The sequence below is a fragment of the Coturnix japonica genome, unplaced genomic scaffold, assembly GCF_054131305.1.
Source record: "Coturnix japonica strain WE unplaced genomic scaffold, WE-NBRP24 Scf055, whole genome shotgun sequence".
Lineage (NCBI taxonomy): Eukaryota > Metazoa > Chordata > Aves > Galliformes > Phasianidae > Coturnix > Coturnix japonica.
The window spans coordinates 585,624-608,357 of record NW_028188958.1 but is presented as its reverse complement, the minus strand read 5'-3'; the positions used below and the strand labels follow the sequence as shown (position 1 = coordinate 608,357).

The following is a 22,734-nucleotide window of genomic DNA, read 5'->3' as shown; positions in this document are numbered from 1 at the left end:
ATGGCACAGGGGGGTCCATCTCAATGTCACAGGGGGGTCCGGTGACACCTGGGGGTCCATCCCTGTTCCATGCTGGGGTCCCAATGTCATGGGGGGGTCCCGGTGGCACATGGGGGTCCCAATGGCACACGGGGGTCCATCCCAATGGCATTAGGGATCCCAATGGCACATGGGGGTCCCAGTGACACCTGGGGGTCCATCCATTGCCGTGCTGGGGTCCCAATGGCATGGGGGTCCCGGAGACACATAGGGGTCCCTATGGCACAGGGGGGTCCATCCCAATGTCGTGTTGGGGTCCCAATGGCACAGGGGGGTCCCAATGAACTATGATGGTACCGGGGGGTCCCAGTGACACCTGGGGGTCCCAATGTCATGGGGGGGGGGGGGTCCATCCCAATGTCACATGGGGGTCCATCCCAATGTCATGGGGGGGGGGGTCCATCCCAATGTCACCTTGGGGTCCCAGCAGAGCTCTGTGCCCATCTCGGGGGTCCTGCCTGGCTGTGCCCCCTCCCATCCCACTGTTGGTTCCATCCCTATGGGGCCGGGACCCGGTTCTGAGGCAGCTCCCACCCCATGGGGTGGATGTGGGGCTGGCCCTGTGATGCTCCGTGCCCCACAGCCCTGCTGGGCTCCGGGTGTGGGGCTGGGCCGGGGGGATTCTGGGTTTGGGGCCTGAGTCTGGGGTCTGCATCTGCCATATGGGGGTCTGTGCTTGGGGTCGGCATCGGGGCTTCTGCCTCTGGGCTCCGAGGGTCCGGGTCTGGACTTATGGGTCCAGCTCTGGACTTATGGGTCCGGTTCTGGACTTATGGGTCCAGGTCTGGACTTATGGGTCCAGGTCTGGACTTATGGGTCCGGGTCTGGACTTATGGGTCCAGGTCTGACTTATGGGTCCGGGTCTGGACTTATGGGTCCAGGTCTGGACTTATGGGTCCGGGTCTGGACTTATGGGTCCGGTTCTGGACTTATGGGTCCGGATCTGGAATTATGGGTCCAGGTCTGGACTTATGGGTCCGGGTCTGGACTTATGGGTCCGGATCTGAGGTTCTGGGTCTGGGTCTGAGATCCTGGGTCCCCATCCCATCCCATAATATCCCATATATCCCATATACCACATATATCCCATCCATCCCATCCCATCCCATCCCATAATATCCCATATATCCCAATATCCCATAATATCCCATATATCCCATATATCCCATATACCCCCATATATCCCATAATCCCATATATCCCATATATCCCATCCATCCCATCCATCCTATATATCCCATATATCCCATATATCCCATATATCCCATATATCCCATAATATCCCATATATCCCATATATCCCATAATATCCCATATATCCCATATATCCCATATATCCCATATATCCCATAATATCCCATATATCCCATATATCCCATAATATCCCATAATATCCATCCATCCCATATATCCCATATATCCCATATATCCCATATATCCCATAATATCCCATATATCCCATATATCCCATAATATCCCATATATCCCATATATTCCATATATCCCATATATCCCATAATATCCCATATATCCCATATATCCCATAATACCCATAATATCCCATATATCCCATATATCCCATATATCCCATAATATCCCATATATCCCATATATCCCATATATCCCATATATCCCATATATCCCATATATCCCATATATCCCATATATCCCATAATATCCCATATATCCCATAATATCCCATATATCCCATATATCCCATAATATCCCATAATATCCCATATATCCCATATATCCCATATATCCCATATATCCCATATATCCCATATATCCCATATACCCCATATATCCCATATATCCCATAATATCCCATATATCCCATATATCCCATAATATCCCATATATCCCATATATCCCATAATATCCCATATATCCCATAATATCCCATATATCCCATATATCCCATAATATCCCATATATCCCATATATCCCATATATCCCATAATATCCCATATATCCCATATATCCCATATATCCCATATATCCCATAATATCCATAATATCCCATATATCCCATATATCCCATATATCCCATAATATCCCATAATATCCCATATATCCCATATATCCCATATATCCCATAATATCCCATATATCCCATATATCCCATATATCCCATAATATCCCATATATCCCATATATCCCATATATCCCATATATCCCATCCATCCCATCCATCCCATATATCCCATAATATCCCATATATCCCATATATCCCATAATATCCCATCCATCCCATAATATCCCATATATCCCATAATATCCTGAGGCCCTGGGTGGTGCTTTGGGTCCAGGGGGGCTGAGGGGCTTCGGTGCCCCCCCCCCCCCCACTCCTCCCACCCCCCAGCACAGGGCTCAGCGACCCACAACACATGGCCCCCATCACCCCCTGCCCCCATCACCCTGTTACCCCCCATCACCCTGACCCCCTTTACCCCCCCCCACATCACTCTGTACCCCCCATCACCCCCTGCCCCCCATCACCCCATTACCCCCCCATCACCCTGACCCCCTTTACCCCTGTCCCCCATCACCCTGACCCCCATCACCCCCTGCCCCTATTACCCTCTACCCCCCCATCACTCCTGCCCCCATCAGCCCCTGCCCCCCATCACTCTGTGCCCCCCATCACCACCTGCCCCCCCCATTACCCCCCATCACTCCTGACCCCCTTTACCCCCTGCCCCCCATCACCCCGTGCCCCCCCATCACCCTCTGTCCCCCCAACACTCCTGACCCCCATCACCCCCTGCCCCCCATCACCACCTGCCCCCCCACCCCATTAATCCCCCATCACCCCCTGCCCCCCATCACTCTGTGCCCCCCCCAGCCCCTGCCCCCCATCACTCTGTGCCCCCCATCACCACCTGCCCCTCCACCCCATTATTCCCCCATCACTTTGTGCCCCCCATCACTGTGTGCCCCCCATCACCCTGACCCCCTTTACCCCTGCCCCCCATCTCTCTCTGCCCCCCATCACTCTGTGCCCCCCATCCCCCCTTGTCCTGTTGGCTGTGGATGATGGTGGGGGGGGTTTCATTGAGCCCCCCGCCCTGACCCGTGTCCCCCCCCCAGGCCCCCCCAGGACATCAGCCTGGAGGAGTTTGACGACGAGGATCTGTCAGAAATCACCGACGACTGCGGCATCGGCCTCAACTACGACTCGGACCATTACGACAAGGTGAGACCCCATAGGGGCAATGGGACCCATAGGGGGCAATAGGGACCCATAGGGGGCAATGGGGAACCATAGGGGGCAATGGGGAACCATAGGGGGCAATGGGACCCATAGGGGGCAATGGGGAACCATAGGGGGCAATGGGGAACCATAGGGGGCAATGGGACCCATAGGGGGCAATGGGGACACATAGGGGGCAATGGGAACCATAGGGGACAATGGGGAACCATAGGGGGCAGTGGGGAACCATAGGGGGCAATGGGACCCATAGGGGGCAATGGGGAACCATAGGGGGCAATGGGACCCATACGGGGCAATGGGACACATAGGGGGCAATGGGGACCCATAGGGGGCAATGGGACCCATAGGGGGCAATGGGACCCATACGGGGCAATGGGGACACATAGGGGGCAATGGGACCCATAGGGACAATGGGGAACCATAGGGGGCAGTGGGGAACCATAGGGGGCAATGGGACCCATAGGGGGCAATGGGGACACATAGGGGCAATGGGGAACCATAGGGGGCAATGGGGACACATAGGGGGCAATGGGGACCCATAGGGGCAATAGGGACCCATAGGGGGCAATGGGGACCCATAGGGGGCAATAGGGACCCATAGGGGGCAATGGGACCCATAGGGGGCAATAGGGACCCATAGGGGGCAATGGGACCCATAGGGGGCAATGGGGAACCATAGGGGGCAATGGGGACCCATAGGGGGCAATGGGACCCATAGGGGGCAATGGGGACACATAGGGGGCAATGGGGAACCATAGGGGGCAATAGGGACCCATAGGGGGCAATGGGGAACCATAGGGGGCAATGGGGAACCATAGGGGGCAATGGGACCCATAGGGGGCAATGGGGAACCATAGGGGGCAATGGGGAACCATAGGGGGCAATGGGACCCATAGGGGGCAATGGGGACACATAGGGGGCAATGGGAACCATAGGGGACAATGGGGAACCATAGGGGGCAGTGGGGAACCATAGGGGGCAATGGGACCCATAGGGGGCAATGGGGAACCATAGGGGGCAATGGGACCCATACGGGGCAATGGGACACATAGGGGGCAATGGGGACCCATAGGGGGCAATGGGACCCATAGGGGGCAATGGGACCCATACGGGGCAATGGGGACACATAGGGGGCAATGGGACCCATAGGGGACAATGGGGAACCATAGGGGGCAGTGGGGAACCATAGGGGGCAATGGGACCCATAGGGGGCAATGGGGACACATAGGGGGCAATGGGGAACCATAGGGGGCAATGGGGACACATAGGGGGCAATGGGGACCCATAGGGGGCAATAGGGACCCATAGGGGCAATGGGGACCCATAGGGGGCAATAGGGACCCATAGGGGGCAATGGGGACCCATAGGGGGCAATAGGGACCCATAGGGGGCAATGGGACCCATAGGGGGCAATGGGGAACCATAGGGGGCAATGGGGACCCATAGGGGGCAATGGGACCCATAGGGGGCAATGGGGACACATAGGGGGCAATGGGGAACCATAGGGGGCAATGGGGGCACATAGGGGGCAATGGGACCCATAGGGGGCAATGGGGAACCATAGGGGGCAATGGGACCCATAGGGGGCAATGGGGACCCATAGGGAGTCGATGGGGACCCATAGGGGGCAATGGGGACCCATAGGGGGCAATGGGCACCCATAGGGGGCAATAGGGACCCATAGGGGGCAATGGGCACCCATAGGGGGCAATAGGGACCCATAGGGGGCTATGGGACACATAGGGAAGAATAGGGACCCATAGGGAGCAAAGGGGACACATAGGGGGCAATGGGACCCATAGGGGCAATGGGGAACCATAGGGGGCAATGGGGAGCCATAGGGGGCAATGGGGAACCATAGGGGCAATGGGGACACATAGGGGCAATGGGGACACATAGGGGTTAATAGGGACCCATAGGGGGCAATGGGGACACATAGGGGGCAATGGGGACACATAGGGGGCAATGGGACCCATAGGGGGCAATGGGGACACATAGGGGGCAATGGGGAACCATAGGGGGCAATGGGGACACATAGGGGGCAATGGGACCCATAGGGGGCAATGGGGAACCATAGGGGGCAATGGGACCCATAGGGGGCAATGGGGACCAATAGGGGGCAATGGGGAACCATAGGGGGCAATGGGGAACCATAGGGGGCAATGGGGACACATAGGGGGCAATGGGGACCCATAGGGGGCAATGGGGACCAATAGGGGGCAATAGGGACCCATAGGGGGCAATGGGGAACCATAGGGGGCAATGGGGACCCATAGGGGGCAATAGGGACCCATAGGGGGCAATGGGGACCCATAGGGGGCAATGGGACCCATAGGGGACAATGGGACCCATAGGGGGCAATGGGGAACCATAGGGGGCAATGGGGACACATAGGGGGCAATGGGACCCATAGGGGGCAATGGGGAACCATAGGGGGCAATGGGGAACCAAAGGGGGCAATGGGGACCCATAGGGGACAATGGGACCCATAGGGGGCAATGGGGAACCATAGGGGGCAATGGGGAACCATAGGGGGCAATGGGGACACATAGGGGGCAGTGGGGAACCATAGGGGGCAACGGAGACCCATAGGAGGAAATGGGGACCCATAGGGGGCAATGGGGACCCATAGGGGGCAATGGGGATCCATAGGGGGCAATGGGAACCATAGGGGGCAATGGGGACCCATAGGGGGCAATGGAGACCCATAGGGGGCAATGGGGACCCATAGGGGGCAATGGGGAGCCATAGGGGGCAATGGGACCCATAGGGGGCCATGGGGACCCATACGGGGCAATGGGGACCCATAGGGGCAGTGGGTACCCATAGGGGGCAATGGGACCCATAGGGGGCAATGGGAACCATAGGGGGCAATGGGACCTATAGGGGGCAATGGGGAACCATAGGGGGCAATGGGGACACATAGGGGGCAATGGGGAACAATAGGGGGCAATGGGGACCCATAGGGGGCAATGGGGACCCATAGGGGGCAATGGGACCCATAGGGGGAAATGGGGACCCATAGGGGGCAATGGGACCCATAGGGGGCAATGGGACCTATAGGGGGCAATGGGGAACCATAGAGGGCAATGGGGACCCATAGGGGGCAATAGGGAACCATAGGGGGCAATGGGGACCCATAGGGGGCAATGGGACCCATAGGGGGCAATGGGGAACCATAGGGGGCAATGGGGAACCATAGAGGGCAATGGGACCCATAGCGGGCAATGGGGACCCATAGGGGGCAATGGGGAACCATGGGGGGCAATGGGGAACCATAGGGGGCAATGGGGAACCATAGGGGGCATATATGGGATATATGGGATATTATGGAATATATGGGATATATGGGATATATGGGATATTATGGGATATATGGGATATATGGGATATATGGGATATTATGGGATATATGGGATATTATGGGATATATGGGATATATGGGATATTATGGGATATATGGGATATTATGGGATATATGGGATATATGGGATATTATGGGATGGATGGGATATATGGGATGGATGGGATATATGAGATATATGGGATATATGGGATATTATGGGATATATGGGATATATGGGATATATGGGATATATGGGATATATGGGATATTATGGGATGGATGGGATACATGTGGTATATGGGATATTATGGGATGGGATATATATGATGGGGGGGTTGCAGGGGGTGAGGGGGGCACAGAGTGATGGGGGACAGGGGTAAAGGGGGTCAGGGTGATGGGGGGGTAATGGGGTGATAGGGATCAGGGGGTGATGGGGGGCACAGAGTGATGGGGGGGCAGGGCTTTATGGGGGTCATGGGGTAATGGGGATCAGGGGTTATGGGGGGACAGGGGGTGATGTGGGCAGGGGGTGATGGGGGGGTGAGGGGTGATGGGGGGCACAGAGTGATGGGGGTCAGGGTGATGGGGGGAGTAATGGGGGTCGGTGGGGATGGGGATCAAGGGGTGGTGGGGGGCAGGGGGATATGGGGGGCACAGAGGGATGGGGGGAAGGGGTGATGGGGAGCACAGAGAGAAGGGACAGGGGTGATGGGGGGGTAACGGGGTGATGGGGGTCAGGGGGTGATGGGGGGTCAGGGGGTGATGGGGGGGCAGGGGGTGATGAGGGCAGGGGGTGATGGGGTCAGGGTGATGGGGGGGCAGGGGGTGATGGGGGGCACAGAGTGATGGGGGGGCAGGGTGATGGGGGCAGGAGTGATGGGGGGGCAGGGGGTGATGGGGGGCAGGGGTAAAGGGGGTCAGAAGTGATGGGGGGGCAGGGGGTGATGGGGGCAGGGGATGATGGGGGTTAGGGTGATGGGAGCAGGGAGTGATGGGGGGGCAGGGGGTGATGGGGGTCTATGTGTGGGTCTATGTGTGGGTCTATGTGTGGGTCTATGTGTGGGTCTGACCCCCAACCCCCATGGTCCCCTTTAGGACTGCCTGGTGCTGGAGCGCGGTGAGCAGCCTCAGCCCGTCTGCACCTTCCAGGACGACTTCCAGGAGTTCGAGATGATCGACGACAACGACGACGACGACGACGAGGAGGGGGATGACGAGGAGGGGGGGGGGGGCGAGCAGCCCGAAGCCCCCCCGTCCCCATCCCCATCCCCCATCCCATCCCCCAACATGGACGACACCGCGAAGATCCGGCCCAACACCCTCAACCTGACGGCAACGGGGACACAGGTGGGAGCTGGGGGGGGCTGCAGGGCGACAACGGGGTCCCATATCCCATAGGGGTCCCATATCCCATAGGGGTCCCATATCCCATAGGGGTCCCATAAACCTGTTGGGTTCCTACAACCCCATTGGGTTCCCACATCCCATGGGGGTCCCACAGCCCCATTGAGACTCCACTGGGTTCCCACATCCCAGGGGATCCCATAAATCCCATTGGGTTCCTCAACCCCTTTGGGTTCCCACATCCCATGGGGCTCCCACATCCCATGGGGTCCCACAAACCCTATTGGGTTCCTACAACCCCATTGGGTTCCCACATCCCATGGGGTCCCACAACCCCCCTGGGATTCCACTGGGCTCCCACATCCCATGGGGTCCAACAACCCCATTGGGTTCCCATATCCCTTGGCTGTCCCACATTTCAAGAGGTTCCATAAACCCCATTGGGTTCCCACATCCTGTGGGGCTCCCACATCCCATGGGGTCCCATAAGTCCCATTGGGTTCCTACAACCCCACTGGGTTCCCACATCCCATGAGGTCCCACAAACCCCATTGGGCTCCCACATCCCATAGGGGTCCCACATCCCATGGGGTCCCACAAACCCCATTGGGTTCCTACAACCCCATTGGATTCCCACACCCCATGGGGTCTCACAAACCCCATTGGGTTCCCACATCCCATAGGGGTCCCACAACCCCATTGAGACTCCACTGGGTTCCCACATCCCATGGGGTCCCATAAACCCCATTGGGTTCCTCAACCCCTTTGGGTTCCCACAAACCCCATTGGGTTCCTACAACCCCATTGGGTTCCTACAACCCCATTGGGTTCCCACAAACCCCATTGGGCTCCCACATCCCATAGGGGTCCCACATCCCATGGGGTCCCACAAACCCCATTGGGTTCCTACAACCCCTTTGGGTTCCCACAAACCCCATTGGATTCCCACAGCCCCGTTGGGTTCCTACATCCCATGGGGGTCCCACAGCCCCATTGAGACTCCACTGGGTTCCCACATCCCAGGGGATCCCATAAATCCCATTAGGTTCCTACAACCCCATTGGGTTCCCACATCCCATGGAGGTCCCATATCCCAAGAGGTCTCACAACCCCATGGGGTCCCACATCCCCTGGGTGTTCCCCATCCCATGGGGTCCCACAGCCCCATTGGGTTCCCATATCCTTTGGGTGTCCCACAGCCCCATTGGGACTCCACTGGGTTCCCACACCCCATGGGGTCCCTCAAACCCCATTAGGTTCCCCCATCCCATGGGGTCCCACAACCCCATTGAGACTCCACTGGGTTCCCACATCCCAGGGGATCCCATAAATCCCATTGGGTTCCCACAAACCCCTTTGGGTTCCCACAAACTCCATTGGGTTCCTACAACCCCATTGGGTTCCTACATCCCATGAGGTCCCACAAACCTTATTGGGTTCCCACAACCCCACTGGGTTCCCACATCCCATGAGGTCCCACAAACCCCATTGGGCTCCCACATCCCATGGGAGTCCCATATCCCATAGGGGTCCCACAAACCCTATTGGGTTCCTACAACCCCATTGGATTCCCATACCCCATGGGGTCTCACAAACCCCATTGGGTTCCCACATCCCATGGGGCTCCCACATCCCATGGGGTCTCACAAACCCCATTGGGTTCCCACATCCCATAGGGGTCCCACAACCCCATTGGGACTCCACTGGGCTCCCACATCCCATGGGGTCTCACAACCCCATTGTGTTCCCACCACCCCACTGTGTCCCCACATCCCATGAGACAACGGAGCCGGGTCCGGTGCTTTGTGTGTGGGGCTGAGATGGGACCCGTGGGTTCCTTGTGGGGCTCCTTGTGGGGCTCCGTGCCCATTGCTCTGTGGGTCCGGTGAGCACGTACCCCCCCCCAATCCCCCCCCGGTGCAGGGTCCCGTGGTTGCGGGATTTCCCTTTGGTCCCTCCCTATTCCCCATTGCCCCCATTGCCCCCATGTCCCCCCATTGCCCCCAATGCCCCTATTGCCCCCCATGACCCCCCACCCCCCTATTGCCCTCCATTACCCCCATGTCCCCCATGTCCCCCATTGCCCCCCATTGCCCCCATGTCACCCCATTACCCCCCATGTCCCTCCACCCCATTACCCCCATCCCATTACCTACCATTGCCCCCCATGTCACCCATGTCCTCCTACCCCCTATACCCCCTGCCCCCATCACCCCCTGCCCCCCATCACCCCTCCCATCCCCCCTGCCCCCATCACCCCCTGCCCCCCATCACCCCGTCCATCCCCCCTGCCCCCCATCACCCTTTGCCCCCCATCAACCCGTGCCCCCCTCACGATGCCGCCCCCCCCCATGACCGCTCTCTCCCCCCCGCAGGATTCCCTCAACAACAACGGTGGGTTCCCGCACCGCCCCACGTGGCAGGACGCCGTGCTCAACTCCTCCTCATCCTCCTCTTCATCACACAACGGTGAGCAACCGGCCGGGGGGTGAATGGGGGGCAGAGGGGGGGGGCTGGTGGGGGCTGAATTAGGGGCAGAGGGGGGGGAAGGGGGACTGAATGGGGGGCAGAGGGGGGGGCGGAATGGGGGCGGGAGGGTAGAGGGGGGGTTCAGAGGGGGGGGCTTGGGGGGGGTTGAGGGGGGGAATGGGGGGTGGCAGAGGAGGGGGCAGAGGGGGGGGCTGAATGGGGGGCTGAATGGGGGGCAGAGGGGGGGGGGCTAAGTGGAGGTTGAATGGGGGGCAGAGAGGGGGCAGAGGGGGAGGCTCCCCTTCAGCCAAAGCCAAGCGTGGTCATTGATGCTGAAACCCCCCAGGCTGGGGCTGTGGGTTTGCCATAGGGTTGGAGGAGCCCTGAGGGCTCAGCTGGGTGTTGTGGGATTGGGGGCAGGGGGGGTCCAGGGCCACGGCTCCTCGGGTGGGGGTGTTGGGGGGGACGCATGTGTGGGCTGCAGGTGGGCGCTGACACCGCGTGCTGTCTGCTGTGCCCCACAGGCCGCTCGTCGCCCCACGGCTGCCTCCAGGACGCACCATGCTCAGATCGGGGGATGGGGCCGAGCCCCGGGGGGGCCACGCAGGCGCCCGCCCCACTGCCACCGCCCCACTTCAACTCTCATGGCAACGGCCGCACGTTGGCGGCGCCCGCTGAGCCCCCGGCCCAGCGTTCCGGGGAGGACGTGAACAGGAACGTCGTGTGCCCCGCACCGCAGCCCAGCTCCCCTCTGTCTCCGGGGGGGATCGTGGCCCCCGCCTGCATCGCCCCACAGCGCCGCAGCCCCGGGGTGGGCGGCCCGGCTTCTCCTCGTGCCCAACACAACGGCCCCGAGCCCCACGAGCAGCCCTCGGCCGGGGGTCCCGCAGGGCGTGGAGAGGGATTGGGGACCCGCACGGAGCCACTGAGTTCAGATGGGGAGGGTCCCCTCGGCAGTGCCCACGGCCGCCCCACCGGCTCCTCCGAGACCACGTCGCCGTCTTCCGACCCCGGCATCGAGGCCGACATGACCCGCCACACCACCAAGGGGTTCCCTCCTGGAGCCCGGCACCAAGGCCTGAGCTCGCCCGGCTCCGACTCAGACGTGGAGGGGGAGATGGAGGCCTTCGGCGGGCGCCTGCTCAGCAACATGATCTCCTCCATCTCGGAGACGGAGCTGGACCTGAGCAGCGCCAGCAGCAGCGGCCGCTCCTCACACCTCACCAACTCCATTGAAGAGGCGAGTTCTCCTGGCTCCGAGGGGGAGCTGGAGCCGGAGCTGGAGGCGCCCGGCGTCATGGGCATCAAGGGCGCCCTGCTGCGGGACGCGGGCAGGGAGGAGCAGGAGGCGCCGGAGCGGCGGGGCAGCCCGGCCGAGCTGAAGACAGAAGGTTACTACGACAGCCTGAACCCCACTGACCCCTCAGCGCCCCCCGAGCAGACCGATGTGCCCTCCCCCAGCGCCCTGCACCTGGAGCTCGACCCCGACCACGGCCTGGAGAGCGTGCGGCGCTCCTTCTACCTGCCCGTGGGGCCCCCGCTGCTGCCCGCGGCCGATGACGATGACAACAGTGAGTACGACTCTGACTCGGAGTCGGAGCCCGACCTGAGCGAGGACTCGGACTCTCCGTGGCTGCTCAGCAACCTGGTGAACAAGATGATCTCGGAGGGCTCCTACCCCATCAAGTGCCCCGATGAATGCTTCCAGCAGCAGCACTCGCTCTGCGACACCATATCCCCGGCGTCCGACCTGGAGCCTGAGCTGAGCGAGGCGTTGGATGCTGAGCCCCCCGGCCCCGAGGGGCTGCCCCACACCCCGCGCCCCATCGAGTTGGTGGACATGGAGACGCTGCGCAGCTCCCTGCAGCGCGCCGAGGACCAGCGGGCGCTGGGGGCCGGAACGGAGCCGCTGCTGGAGCCAAACGCCGACGAGTCGGGGCCGTTCCTCTTCATGAGCAACCCCACCCACGACACCATCGCTCCTGTCTTCCCGGGGCGCCCCGTCTCCATCGAGCGGTTGGGGGGCAACGGGGACAACACCACCAACACGGCCACCGGCCGCCGCGGGCCCGTCAGCACCAAGGACAGCGCACTCAGCACCAATGACAGCTCCTTCAGCACCAAGGACAGCGCCTTCAACACCAAGGACAGCTCCTTCAGCACCAAGGACAGCTCCTTCAGCACCAAGGACAGCTCCTTCAGCACCAAGGACAGCACCTTCAGCACCAAGGACAGCGCCTTCAGCACCAAGGGCAGCGCATTCAGCACCAAGGGCAGCGCCCTCAGCACCAAGGACAGCTCCTTCAGCACCAAGGACAGCGCCGCAGAGCAGAGCCCACCTTTGGGGGTCCCGGAGGCCACGGATCTGCTGGACGCCGTCCGGTTAGAGCCGGGGGGACGGGACCCCCCCGCCATGGACGTCTCCACGGCCAAGACCAACCGCTGCTTCAACGCAACCTATGGCACAGAAGAGGCCGCGGTGCCCCACCTGCGGCCAGCGCTGTTCCCCGAGGAGCTGCCGCCCAACGTGGAGCCGCGGGACGAATCATTGGCCTACGACGCGGTGAAGTACACGCTGGTGGTGGACGAGCACACGCAGCTGGAGCTGGTGAGTCTGCGGCGCTGCACCTCGGTGCTGAGCGACGACAGCGACCTGCTGCGGGCCTGCGAGCGCTGCCACGGGGACGACGACGACGCGTTTGGGGACGGGCTGGAGGCCCCCGACGTGCACAGCTCCGCCGAGGACTCGAGTCCTGAGGCCGATCTGCAGTTCTCCAAGAAGTTCCTCAATGTCTTTGTCAACAGCACCTCCCGATCCTCCAGTGAGTGCAGGCGCCGGGCTGTGCCGTGCTGTGCTGTGTGCCATGTTATGTGCCATGCCGTGCTATGTGCCATGTTATGTGCCGTGCTGTGCTATGTGCCATGTTATGTGCCATGCTGTGCTATGTGCCATGCTACGCTGTGTGCCATGCCATGCTGTGTGCCATGCCATGCCATGCCATGCTGTGTGCCGTGCCATGCTGTGTGCCATGCCATGCTGTGTGCCATGCCATGTTATGTGCCATGCTATGCTGTGTGCCATGCTGTGCTATGTGCCATGTTATGTGCCATGCCATACTGTGTGCCATGCCATGCCATGCCATACTGTGTGCCATGCCATACTGTGTGCCGTGCCATGCCATGCCATGCTATGTGCCATGCCATGCTGTGTGCCATGCCATGTCATGCCGTGCTGTGTGCCATGCCACGCTGTGTGCCATGCTATGGTGTGTGCCATGCCATGCTATGTGCCATGCTATAGTGTGTCGTTTTACGCTGTGTGCCATGCCATGCTGTGTGCCATGCCATGCCATGCCATGCCGTGCTGTGTGCCATGCCATGCTGTGTGCCGTGCTACGCTGTGTGCCATGCCATGCCATGCCATGCCATGCTGTGTGCCGTGCCATGCTGTGTGCCATGCCATGTTATGTGCCATGCTATGCTGTGTGCCATGCTGTGCTATGTGCCATGTTATGTGCCATGCCGTGCTGTGTGCCATGCCGTGCTGTGTGCCATGCTGTGCTATGTGCCATGTTATGTGCCATGCTATGCTATATGTGCCATGTTATGTGCCATGCTACGCTGTGTGCCATGCCATGCCATGCCATGCCATGCCATTCTATGTGCCATGCGATACTGTGTGTGCCATGCCATGCCATGCCATGCCGTGCTGTGTGCCATGCTACGCTGTGTGCCATGCCATACTGTGTGCCATGCCATACTGTGTGCCATGCCATGCTATGTGCCGTGCCGTGCTGTGTGCCATGCTATGCTGTGTGCCGTGCTGTGCTGTGTGCCGTCCTACGCTGTGTGCCATGCCATGCTATGTGCCATGCTATGCTGTGTGCCGTGCTACGCTGTGTGCTGTGCCATGCTATGTGCCATGCTATGCTATGTGCCACGCCATACTGTGTGCCATGCCATGCCATGCCATGCTGTGTGCCATGCTATGCTGTGTACCATGCCATGTTATGTGCCATGCTATGCTGTGTGCCGTGCCATGCTGTGTGCCATGCCATGCTGTGTGCCGTGCTACGCTGTGTGCCATGCCATGCCATGCCATGCCATGCTGTGTGCCGTGCCATGCTGTGTGCCATGCCATGTTATGTGCCATGCTATGCTGTGTGCCATGCTGTGCTATGTGCCATGTTATGTGCCATGCCGTGCTGTGTGCCATGCCATGCTGTGTGCCATGCTGTGCTATGTGCCATGTTATGTGCCATGCCGTGCTGTGTGCCATGCCGTGCTGTGTGCCATGCTGTGCTATGTGCCATGTTATGTGCCATGCTGTGCTATGTGCCATGTTATGTGCCATGCTATGCTATATGTGCCATGTTATGTGCCATGCTGTGCTATGTGCCATGTTATGTGCCATGCTATGCTATGTGCCATGTTATGTGCCATGCTATGCTATGTGCCATGCCATGCCATGCTATGCTGTGTGCCATGTTATGTGCCATGCTATGCTATGTGCCATGCCATGCCATGCCATGCTGTGTGCCGTGCCGTGCTGTGTGCCATGCCATGCTATGTGCCATGCCATGCTGTGTGCCGTGCCGTGCTGTGTGCCATGCCATGCTGTGTGCCATGTTATGTGCCATGCTATGCTATGTGCCATGTTATGTGCCATGCTATGCTATATGTGCCATGTTATGTGCCATGCTGTGCTATGTGCCATGTTATGTGCCATGCTGTGCTGTGTGCCATGTTATGTGCCATGCTATGCTATATGTGCCATGTTATGTGCCATGCTGTGCTATGTGCCATGTTATGTGCCATGCTATGCTATATGTGCCATGTTATGTGCCATGCTACGCTGTGTGCCATGCCATGCCATGCCATGCCATGCCATTCTATGTGCCATGCGATACTGTGTGTGCCATGCCATGCCATGCCATGCCATGCCGTGCTGTGTGCCATGCTACGCTGTGTGCCATGCCATACTGTGTGCCATGCCATACTGTGTGCCATGCCATGCTATGTGCCGTGCCGTGCTGTGTGCCATGCTATGCTGTGTGCCGTGCTGTGCTGTGTGCCGTCCTACGCTGTGTGCCATGCCATGCTATGTGCCATACTATGCTATGTGCCATGCTGTGCTGTGTGCCGTGCTACGCTGTGTGCTGTGCCATGCTATGTGCCATGCTATGCTATGTGCCACGCCATACTGTGTGCCATGCCATGCCATGCCATGCTGTGTGCCATGCTATGCTGTGTACCATGCCATGTTATGTGCCATGCTATGCTATGTGCCATGCCATGCTGTGTGCCGTGCCATGCTGTGTGCCATGCCATGCTGTGTGCCATGCCATGCCATGCTATGTGCCATGCCATGCTGTGTGCCATGCCATGCTGTGTGCCATGCCATGCCATGCTATGTGCCATGCCATGCTGTGTGCCATGCCATGCTATGTGCCATGCTATGCTGTGTGCCATGCCATGCTATGTGCCATGCTATGCTGTGTGCCATGCCATGCTATGTGCCATGCTATGCTGTGTGCCATGCCGTGATGCACCATGCCATGCCATGCTGTGCTGTGCTGTGCTGTATGGGCTGTGCTAAGCCATGCAATGCTGTACCGTGCCATGCCATGCTGTTCCGTGCTGCACCGTGCCATGCCATGCTGTTCCGTGCTGCACCGTGCCATGCCATGCTATGCTGCGCTGTGTTGTATGGGCTGTGATGAGCCACACTGTGCTGCACCATGCCAGGCCATACTATGCCATGCTGCGCTGTGCCATGCCATGCTGTCTGCTGTGCTAAGCCATGCTGTGCCATGCTGCACCATGCCATGCCATACTATGCCGTGCTGCACCGTGCCAATCTGTGCTGTGCTGTATGGGCTGTGATGAGCCATGCTGTGCGGCACCATGCCATGCTGTGCTGTGCCATGCTGCACCGTGCCATGCCATACTATGCCGTGCTGCACTGTACCATGCCATGCCATGCTGCACCGTGCCATGCTGTGCTGTGCCATGCTGCACCGTGCCATGTCATGCCATGCTGTGCTGCACCGTGCCATGCTGTGCTGTGCCATGCTGCACTGTGCCATGCCATGTTGTGTACTGTGCTAAGCCATGATGTGCTGCACTGTACCATGCCATGCCATGCTGTGCCATGCTGTGCTGTGCCATGCTGTGCTGTGCCATGCTGCACCATGCCACGCTGTGCTGTGCCATGCTGCACTGTACCATGCCATGCTGTGCTGTGCCATGCTGCACCGTGCCATACCATGCTGTGCCATGCTGCACCATTCCATGCTGTGCTGTGCCATGCTGTGCTGTGCCATGCTGCACTGTGCCATGCTGTGCTGTGCCATGCTGCACCATTCCATGCTGTGCTGTGCCATGCTGCACTGTGCCATGCTGTGCTGTGCCATGCTGCACCGTGCCACGCCGTGCTGTGCCATGCTGCACTGTGCCATGCTGTGCTGTGCCACACCGTGCCAGCCCCATGCCGTGCATCACACTGTCCATGTCTGGCTGCCCTCTGCCATCTCTGTGCCATGGTTGAAGCCCAGCACCGCAGTGTGGGGTGATCGTGGGGCTGTGGGTCAGGGGGGCTCTCCCTGTGGGGCACTGAGGGGTCCCTGCCCGCGGGTGATGCTCCCTCCCCCTGTGGTAGGCACAGAGTCCTTCGGGCTGTTCTCCTGCATGGTGAATGGAGAGGAGCGCGAGCAGACCCACCGCGCCGTGTTCAGGTGAGCATCAAAAGGCCACGGCCCCCCACAGCCCCCCACGGCCCCCCACGGCCCCCTATGGCCCCCTATGACCCCCCACGGCCCCCTATGGCCCCCTATGGCCCCCCACGGCCCCCTGTGGCCCCTCCCCGCCCCACAGCCATGGGGCAATGTGGGGGTCTCTCCTCCTGCACCCACCCAGGTTCATCCCGCGCCATGAGGATGAGCTGGAGCTGGACGTGGACGACCCCATCCTGGTGGAGCTGGAGGAGGACGATTACTGGTACCGCGGCTACAACATGCGGACGGGAGAGACGGGCATCTTCCCCGCGTTCTACGCCCACGAAGTCATTGGCCAGAGCAGGGATGTCATTGGTAGGGAGCCATCCCGACCCCACTGCACGTGGAGCAACAAATCGAGCTGTGGTGTCCCTCAGTCCATGGGATCCTACAATGAACCCAGGGGGTCCTACAACAATCCCGTGGGGTCCCACATCCCATGGCATCCCACAAACCCCATGGGGTTCCCACATCCCCTGGGGGTCCCTCATACCATTGGGTTCCTACATCCCATGGAGTCCCACGACCCCATTGGGTTCCCACATCCCCTGGGTGTCCCCCATCCCATGGGGTCCTACAACCCCATTGTGACTCCAGTGGGATCCCACATCCCATGGGGTCCCACAACCGCATTGGGTTCCCACATCCCATGAGGTCTCACAAACCCCATTGGGTTCCCACATCCCATGGGGGCCCCAGGCCATGGGGGGTCCCACATCCCATGGAGGTCCCGTATCCCAAGAGGTCTCACAACCCCATTGGGTCCCCATATCCCATGGGGGTCCCACAACCCCATTGGGTTCCCACATACCATAGGGGTCCCACAAAACCCATTGGGTTCCTACATCCCATGGGGTCCCACATCCCCTGGGGTTTCCACATCTCCAGGGTGTCTCCCATCCCATTGGGTTCCCACAACCCCATTGAGTTCCCACATCCCCTGGGTGTCCCCCATCCCATGGGGTCCCACATCCCATGGGTCTCCAGAGGGTTCCCACATCCCATGGAGTCCCACAAACCCTATTGGGTTCCTACATCCCTTGGCTGTCCCACATTCCAAGAAGTCCCACAACACCATAGAAGTCCCACATCCCATGGGGTCCCATAAACCCCATTGGGTTCCTACAACCCCATTGGGTTCCCACATCCCATGGGGTCCCACAAAACCCATTGGGTGTCCCATATCCCATGAGGTCCCACAACCTCATTGGGTTCCCACAACCCCATTGGGTTCCCACAACCCCATTGGGTTCCCCCATCCCATGGGGTCCTACAGCCTCATTGAGACTCCACTGGGTTCCCACATCCCAAGAGGTCTCACAACCCCATTTGGTTCCTACATCCCATGGGGTCTCACAACCCCAGAGGGCTCCCACATCCCATGGTGTCCCACAAACCCCATTGGGTTCCCACATCCCATGGGGTTCCACAAAACCCATTGGGTTCCTACATCCCATGGGGTCCCACAACCCCATGGGGTTCCCACATCCCCTGGGGGTCCCTCATACCATTGGGTTCCTACATCCCATGGAGTCCCACGACCCCATTGGGTTCCCACATCCCCTGGGTGTACCCTATCCCATGGGGTCCTACAACCCCATTGTGACTCCAGTGGGATCCCACATCCCATGGGGTCCCACAACCGCATTGGGTTCCCACATCCCATGAGGTCTCACAAACCCCATTGGGTTCCCACATCCCATGGGGGCCCCAGGCCATGGGGGGTCCCACATCCCATGGAGGTCCCATATCCCAAGAGGTCTCACAACCCCATTGGGTCCCCATATCCCATGGGGGTCCCACAACCCCATTGGGTTCCCACATACCATAGGGGTCCCACAAACCCCATTGGGTTCCCACATCCCATGGGTGTCCCCCATCCCATGGAGTCCTACAACCCCATTGTGACTCCAGTGGGATCCCACATCCCATGGGGTCCCACAAACCCCATTGGGTTCCCACATCCCTTGGCTGTCTCGCATTTCAAGAGGTCCCACAAACCCCATGGGGCTCCCACATCCCACAGGGGTCCCATAAACCCCATTGGGTTCCTACAACCCATTGGGTTCCCACATCCCATGGGGTCCCACATCCCATAGGGGTCCCACAAACCCCATGGGGTTCCCACATCCCATTGGGTTCCCACATCCCATAGGGGTCCCACAAACCCCACTGGGTTCCGACATCCCATGGGGTCCCACAAACCCCATTGTGTCCCCACATCCCATGGGGTTCCACAAACCCCATTGTGTCCCCATATCCCACGGGGGTCCCGTGCCATCGGGGGTCCCTGCGCTGTCTCCCCATCCCGTTTCCCGTTCAGGCCTGAAGAGGAACCCGTGTTGGGTGGAGCGCTTCAACGTGCAGTTCCTGGGCTCGGTGGAGGTTCCGTACCATCAGGGCAACGGGATCCTCTGCGCGGCCATGCAGAAGGTGAGGGCGGGGGGCAGCGGGTGGGCTCCAGCCCCACTTATGGCCATAGGGATGTGGGTGCTGAGGCTGAGGGACCCCCGTGTCCCCCCCCAGATTGCCACCACCAGGAAGCTGACGGTTCACCTGCGCCCTCCGGCCAGCTGCGACCTGGAGATCACCCTGCAGGGCATCAAACTCATCCTGACGGTCAATGAGTACAGCCGGGATGAGGAGGTGGGGGGCAGGGGTTGGGGCTGGGGGGGTCCTGGGTTATGTGCCCCCTCCCCATCCCAACACTCAATGCCCACCCACCGTTGGGTTCCTCCCTTCCAGTTTGAGCGCTGCAGCCACTTCTTCCAGATGAAGAACATCTCCTTCTGCGGGTGCCACCCCCGGAACAGCTGGTGAGCCCCCCACCCCGAGGTGCACCCCCATCACACAGGGACCCCCCCCCAATTCACCCTGTGCCCCCTCCCCTGCAGCTACTTCGGGTTCATCACCAAGCACCCGGTGTTGAGCCGCTTCGCCTGCCACGTCTTCGTCTCCCAGGAATCCATGAGACACGTCGCCGAGTGCGTCGGGTAAGTGGGGCTGGGGGGAGGGTGGGGGGCCGGGGGTGTGGGGTGTGGGGAGGGGGATCCCAGAGGGATGGATGGATTTGGGGCTGGGGGATATTGGGGCGCAAATGGAGCCATGGCCGGGGCTGCTTGGGGACGGCACTAGAGGGGAGGCAGATGAGGATGTGGGGTGGGGGTATTGGAGGGGTCCTGGGATGGCGGTGGTGGTCCCGGGGGTGTGTGGGGATGGGGAGGGAGGGGGGGGGGATGCCGGAGGGATGGATGGATTTGGGGCTGGGGGATATTGGGGCACAAATGGAGCCGTGGCTGGGGGACGGCACCGGAGGTCCTGGGGGGCAGATGGGAATTGGGGTGGGGGAATTGGGGGGTCCTGGGATGGCAGTGGGGGTCCTGGGGGGGGGCAGACAGGGGGGGGATCCTGAAGGGATGGATGGATTTGGGGCTGGGGGATATTGGGGCGCAAATGGAGCCATGGGGTTGTTTGAAGTTGGCACTAGTGGGGGGGCAGATGGGGATGTGGGGAGGGATTGGGGGGGTCCTGTGATGGCGGTGGGGGTCCTGGGGGGGCAGACGTTGGGGGGGGTCGGTTTCCGCTCCCCTCCCTGAATCCCCCCCCCCCCCCCCCCCAGCCGTGCGTTTCAGGAATATTACCAGGAGCACCTGGAGTACGCCTGCCCCACAGAGGACATTTACCTGGAGTAAGGGGGCAGTGGGGGGGGGGGGTCTCCTGCACTCACCCCCCCCCCAGAGACTCTGTCCGACCCCCCGGCAGCCGGCTTGGCCCCTCCCGCACACGCTCCCACCCACGGAGTCACCGCGCATCCTCACCGCTTCCCCGGGGGCTGGGGCTGAGGGCGGGGGTCGCGCTCTGCCCATGGTGGGGGGGCGACACCGTGCCCAGGGCTGGGGAGGGGGGAGGGGAAGGGTTGTCTGCCCCCCCCCCCCATGATGGGGGCACGGGATGGGGGCGGCCCCGTGGGGTGGGGGCATTGAGGTGAGTGCGATGGGGGGCGGGGCAGCCCGTGGGGGGGTCCCGCGTGGGGGCGGTGGGGGGGGGGTGGGCGATGGGGACACATCGTGCGATGGGGCCAACTTCACCCCGCCCCCCCCAGGGCCGCACCGCCCCCCACCCCCCCACAAAGCATCTCCACAGGATCCCCCCCCCCCTCAGTTTCAGAGCCCCCCGTGCCCCCCCAGCCCCCCACCCGGCCCCACGTTGCCCCCCTGCCCCATTGTGGGTCTACGCCGGGGGGGGCGGCGGGGCCGGAGCTGGGACCCCCTTGGACCCCCCCGGCCTGAATGTATCAATGTATCCACCCCGAGAGAGGAAACCCCGCGTGGGGGTGGGGGGTGGTCTGGGGGGGGGGGTGTTGGTTGGCCCCCCCCGCTGCTGTGCCTGGTGATTCCTTTCGCTTCCGGCCCATCCGAACCGACCCGGTCCGTGCTCGTTTAGTGCCGATAATCTCCGCTCGATGTTCCGATATTTATCTCCACCACCACGTGAGCAGCTCCAACATGGACGAACCGACCCCCCCCCCATTTAAAGGTTCGCCGCCCCCCCCCCCAAACCCCCCCCACCGCCGCCTTGTCACCCCCCTGGTCTTTCAATAAAATATATGCTTGGTGTGATAACGCTGAATGATGGGGGGGGCAGAGCGCCATTGGGATGCCATGAGATAACGGGGGGGGGGCGGGGGGGGGAAGTGATAAGGGCAGACTGATAAGGGCGGGGGGGGGGGTCCCGGTGGGGGAAGGGAGGATGAATGAATGAGCAGTGAGGGGGGATAAAGAGAGAATCCACCTGTGATGGATGCGGTGGGGAAGGGGAGGAAAGGGGAAGGATGAGGGTCCCAGCGCCGCCCTATGTGGGTCGGGTCGGGTCAGATCAGGTCGAGTCGGGTCGGGACGGATTGGGTCGGGACAGTTCGGAACGGGTTGGGTTGGGCCGGGACAGATTGGATCGGATTGGATCGGGTTGGGTCGGGTCGGGTCAGATGGGACGGGTCGAGTCAGGTTGGGTTGGATTGGATCGGGTTGGGTTGGATCGGGTTGGATTGGATCGGGTTGGGTTGGGTTGGGTCGGGTCGGGTCGGATCGGGTTGGGATGGGTTGGATCCTGTTGGGTCTGGTTGAGTCAGATGGGACGGGTCGAGTCAGGTTGGGTTGGATTGGATCGGGCTGGGTTGGGTCGGGTCGGGTCGTATCGGGTTGGGATGGGTTGGATCCTGTTGGGTCTGGTTGAGTCAGATGGGACGGGTCGAGTCAGGTTGGGTTGGATTGGATCGGGCTGGGTTGGGTCGGGTCGGGTCGTATCGGGTTGGGATGGGTTGGATCCTGTTGGGTCTGGTTGAGTCAGATGGGACGGGTCGAGTCAGTTTGGGTTGGATTGGATCGGGTTGGGTTGGGTCGGGTCGGGTCGGATCGGATCGGGTTGGGATGGGTTGGATCCTGTCGGGTCTGGTTGAGTCAGATGGGATGGGTAGAGTCAGGTTGGGTTGGATTGGATCGGGTTGGGTTGGGTCAGGTCGGGTTGGATCGGGTCGGGTCAGGTTG

At 60.6% G+C, this 22,734-nt stretch overlaps 1 protein-coding gene across 1 annotated transcript; it reads left to right on the top strand.

Annotated features, from left to right (window-relative positions):
- The first annotated feature begins 319 nt into the window (after window positions 1–319).
- Window positions 320–21,810, top strand: MAPK8IP2 (mitogen-activated protein kinase 8 interacting protein 2). The gene is made up of 12 exons (XM_085533202.1): window positions 320–332; window positions 3,102–3,238; window positions 7,698–7,949; window positions 10,322–10,415; window positions 10,940–13,237; window positions 17,077–17,152; window positions 17,334–17,506; window positions 19,515–19,624; window positions 19,718–19,837; window positions 19,937–20,007; window positions 20,086–20,184; window positions 20,811–21,810. The coding sequence occupies exons 1-12, from the start codon at window positions 320–322 to the stop codon at window positions 20,881–20,883; spliced, it is 3,516 nt and encodes a 1,171-aa protein (XP_085389328.1). The 3' UTR covers window positions 20,884–21,810.
- The last annotated feature ends 924 nt before the right edge of the window (window positions 21,811–22,734 follow it).

What these genes read in the sequence shown, in the direction of transcription:
- MAPK8IP2 (XM_085533202.1), top strand. An exon ending in TCTGCGCGGCCATGCAGAAG is followed by an intron (nt 19,625 to 19,717) that starts GTGAGGGCGGGG and finishes GTCCCCCCCCAG; the next exon opens with ATTGCCACCACCAGGAAGCT. An exon ending in TGCCACCCCCGGAACAGCTG is followed by an intron (nt 20,008 to 20,085) that starts GTGAGCCCCCCA and finishes CCTCCCCTGCAG; the next exon opens with CTACTTCGGGTTCATCACCA.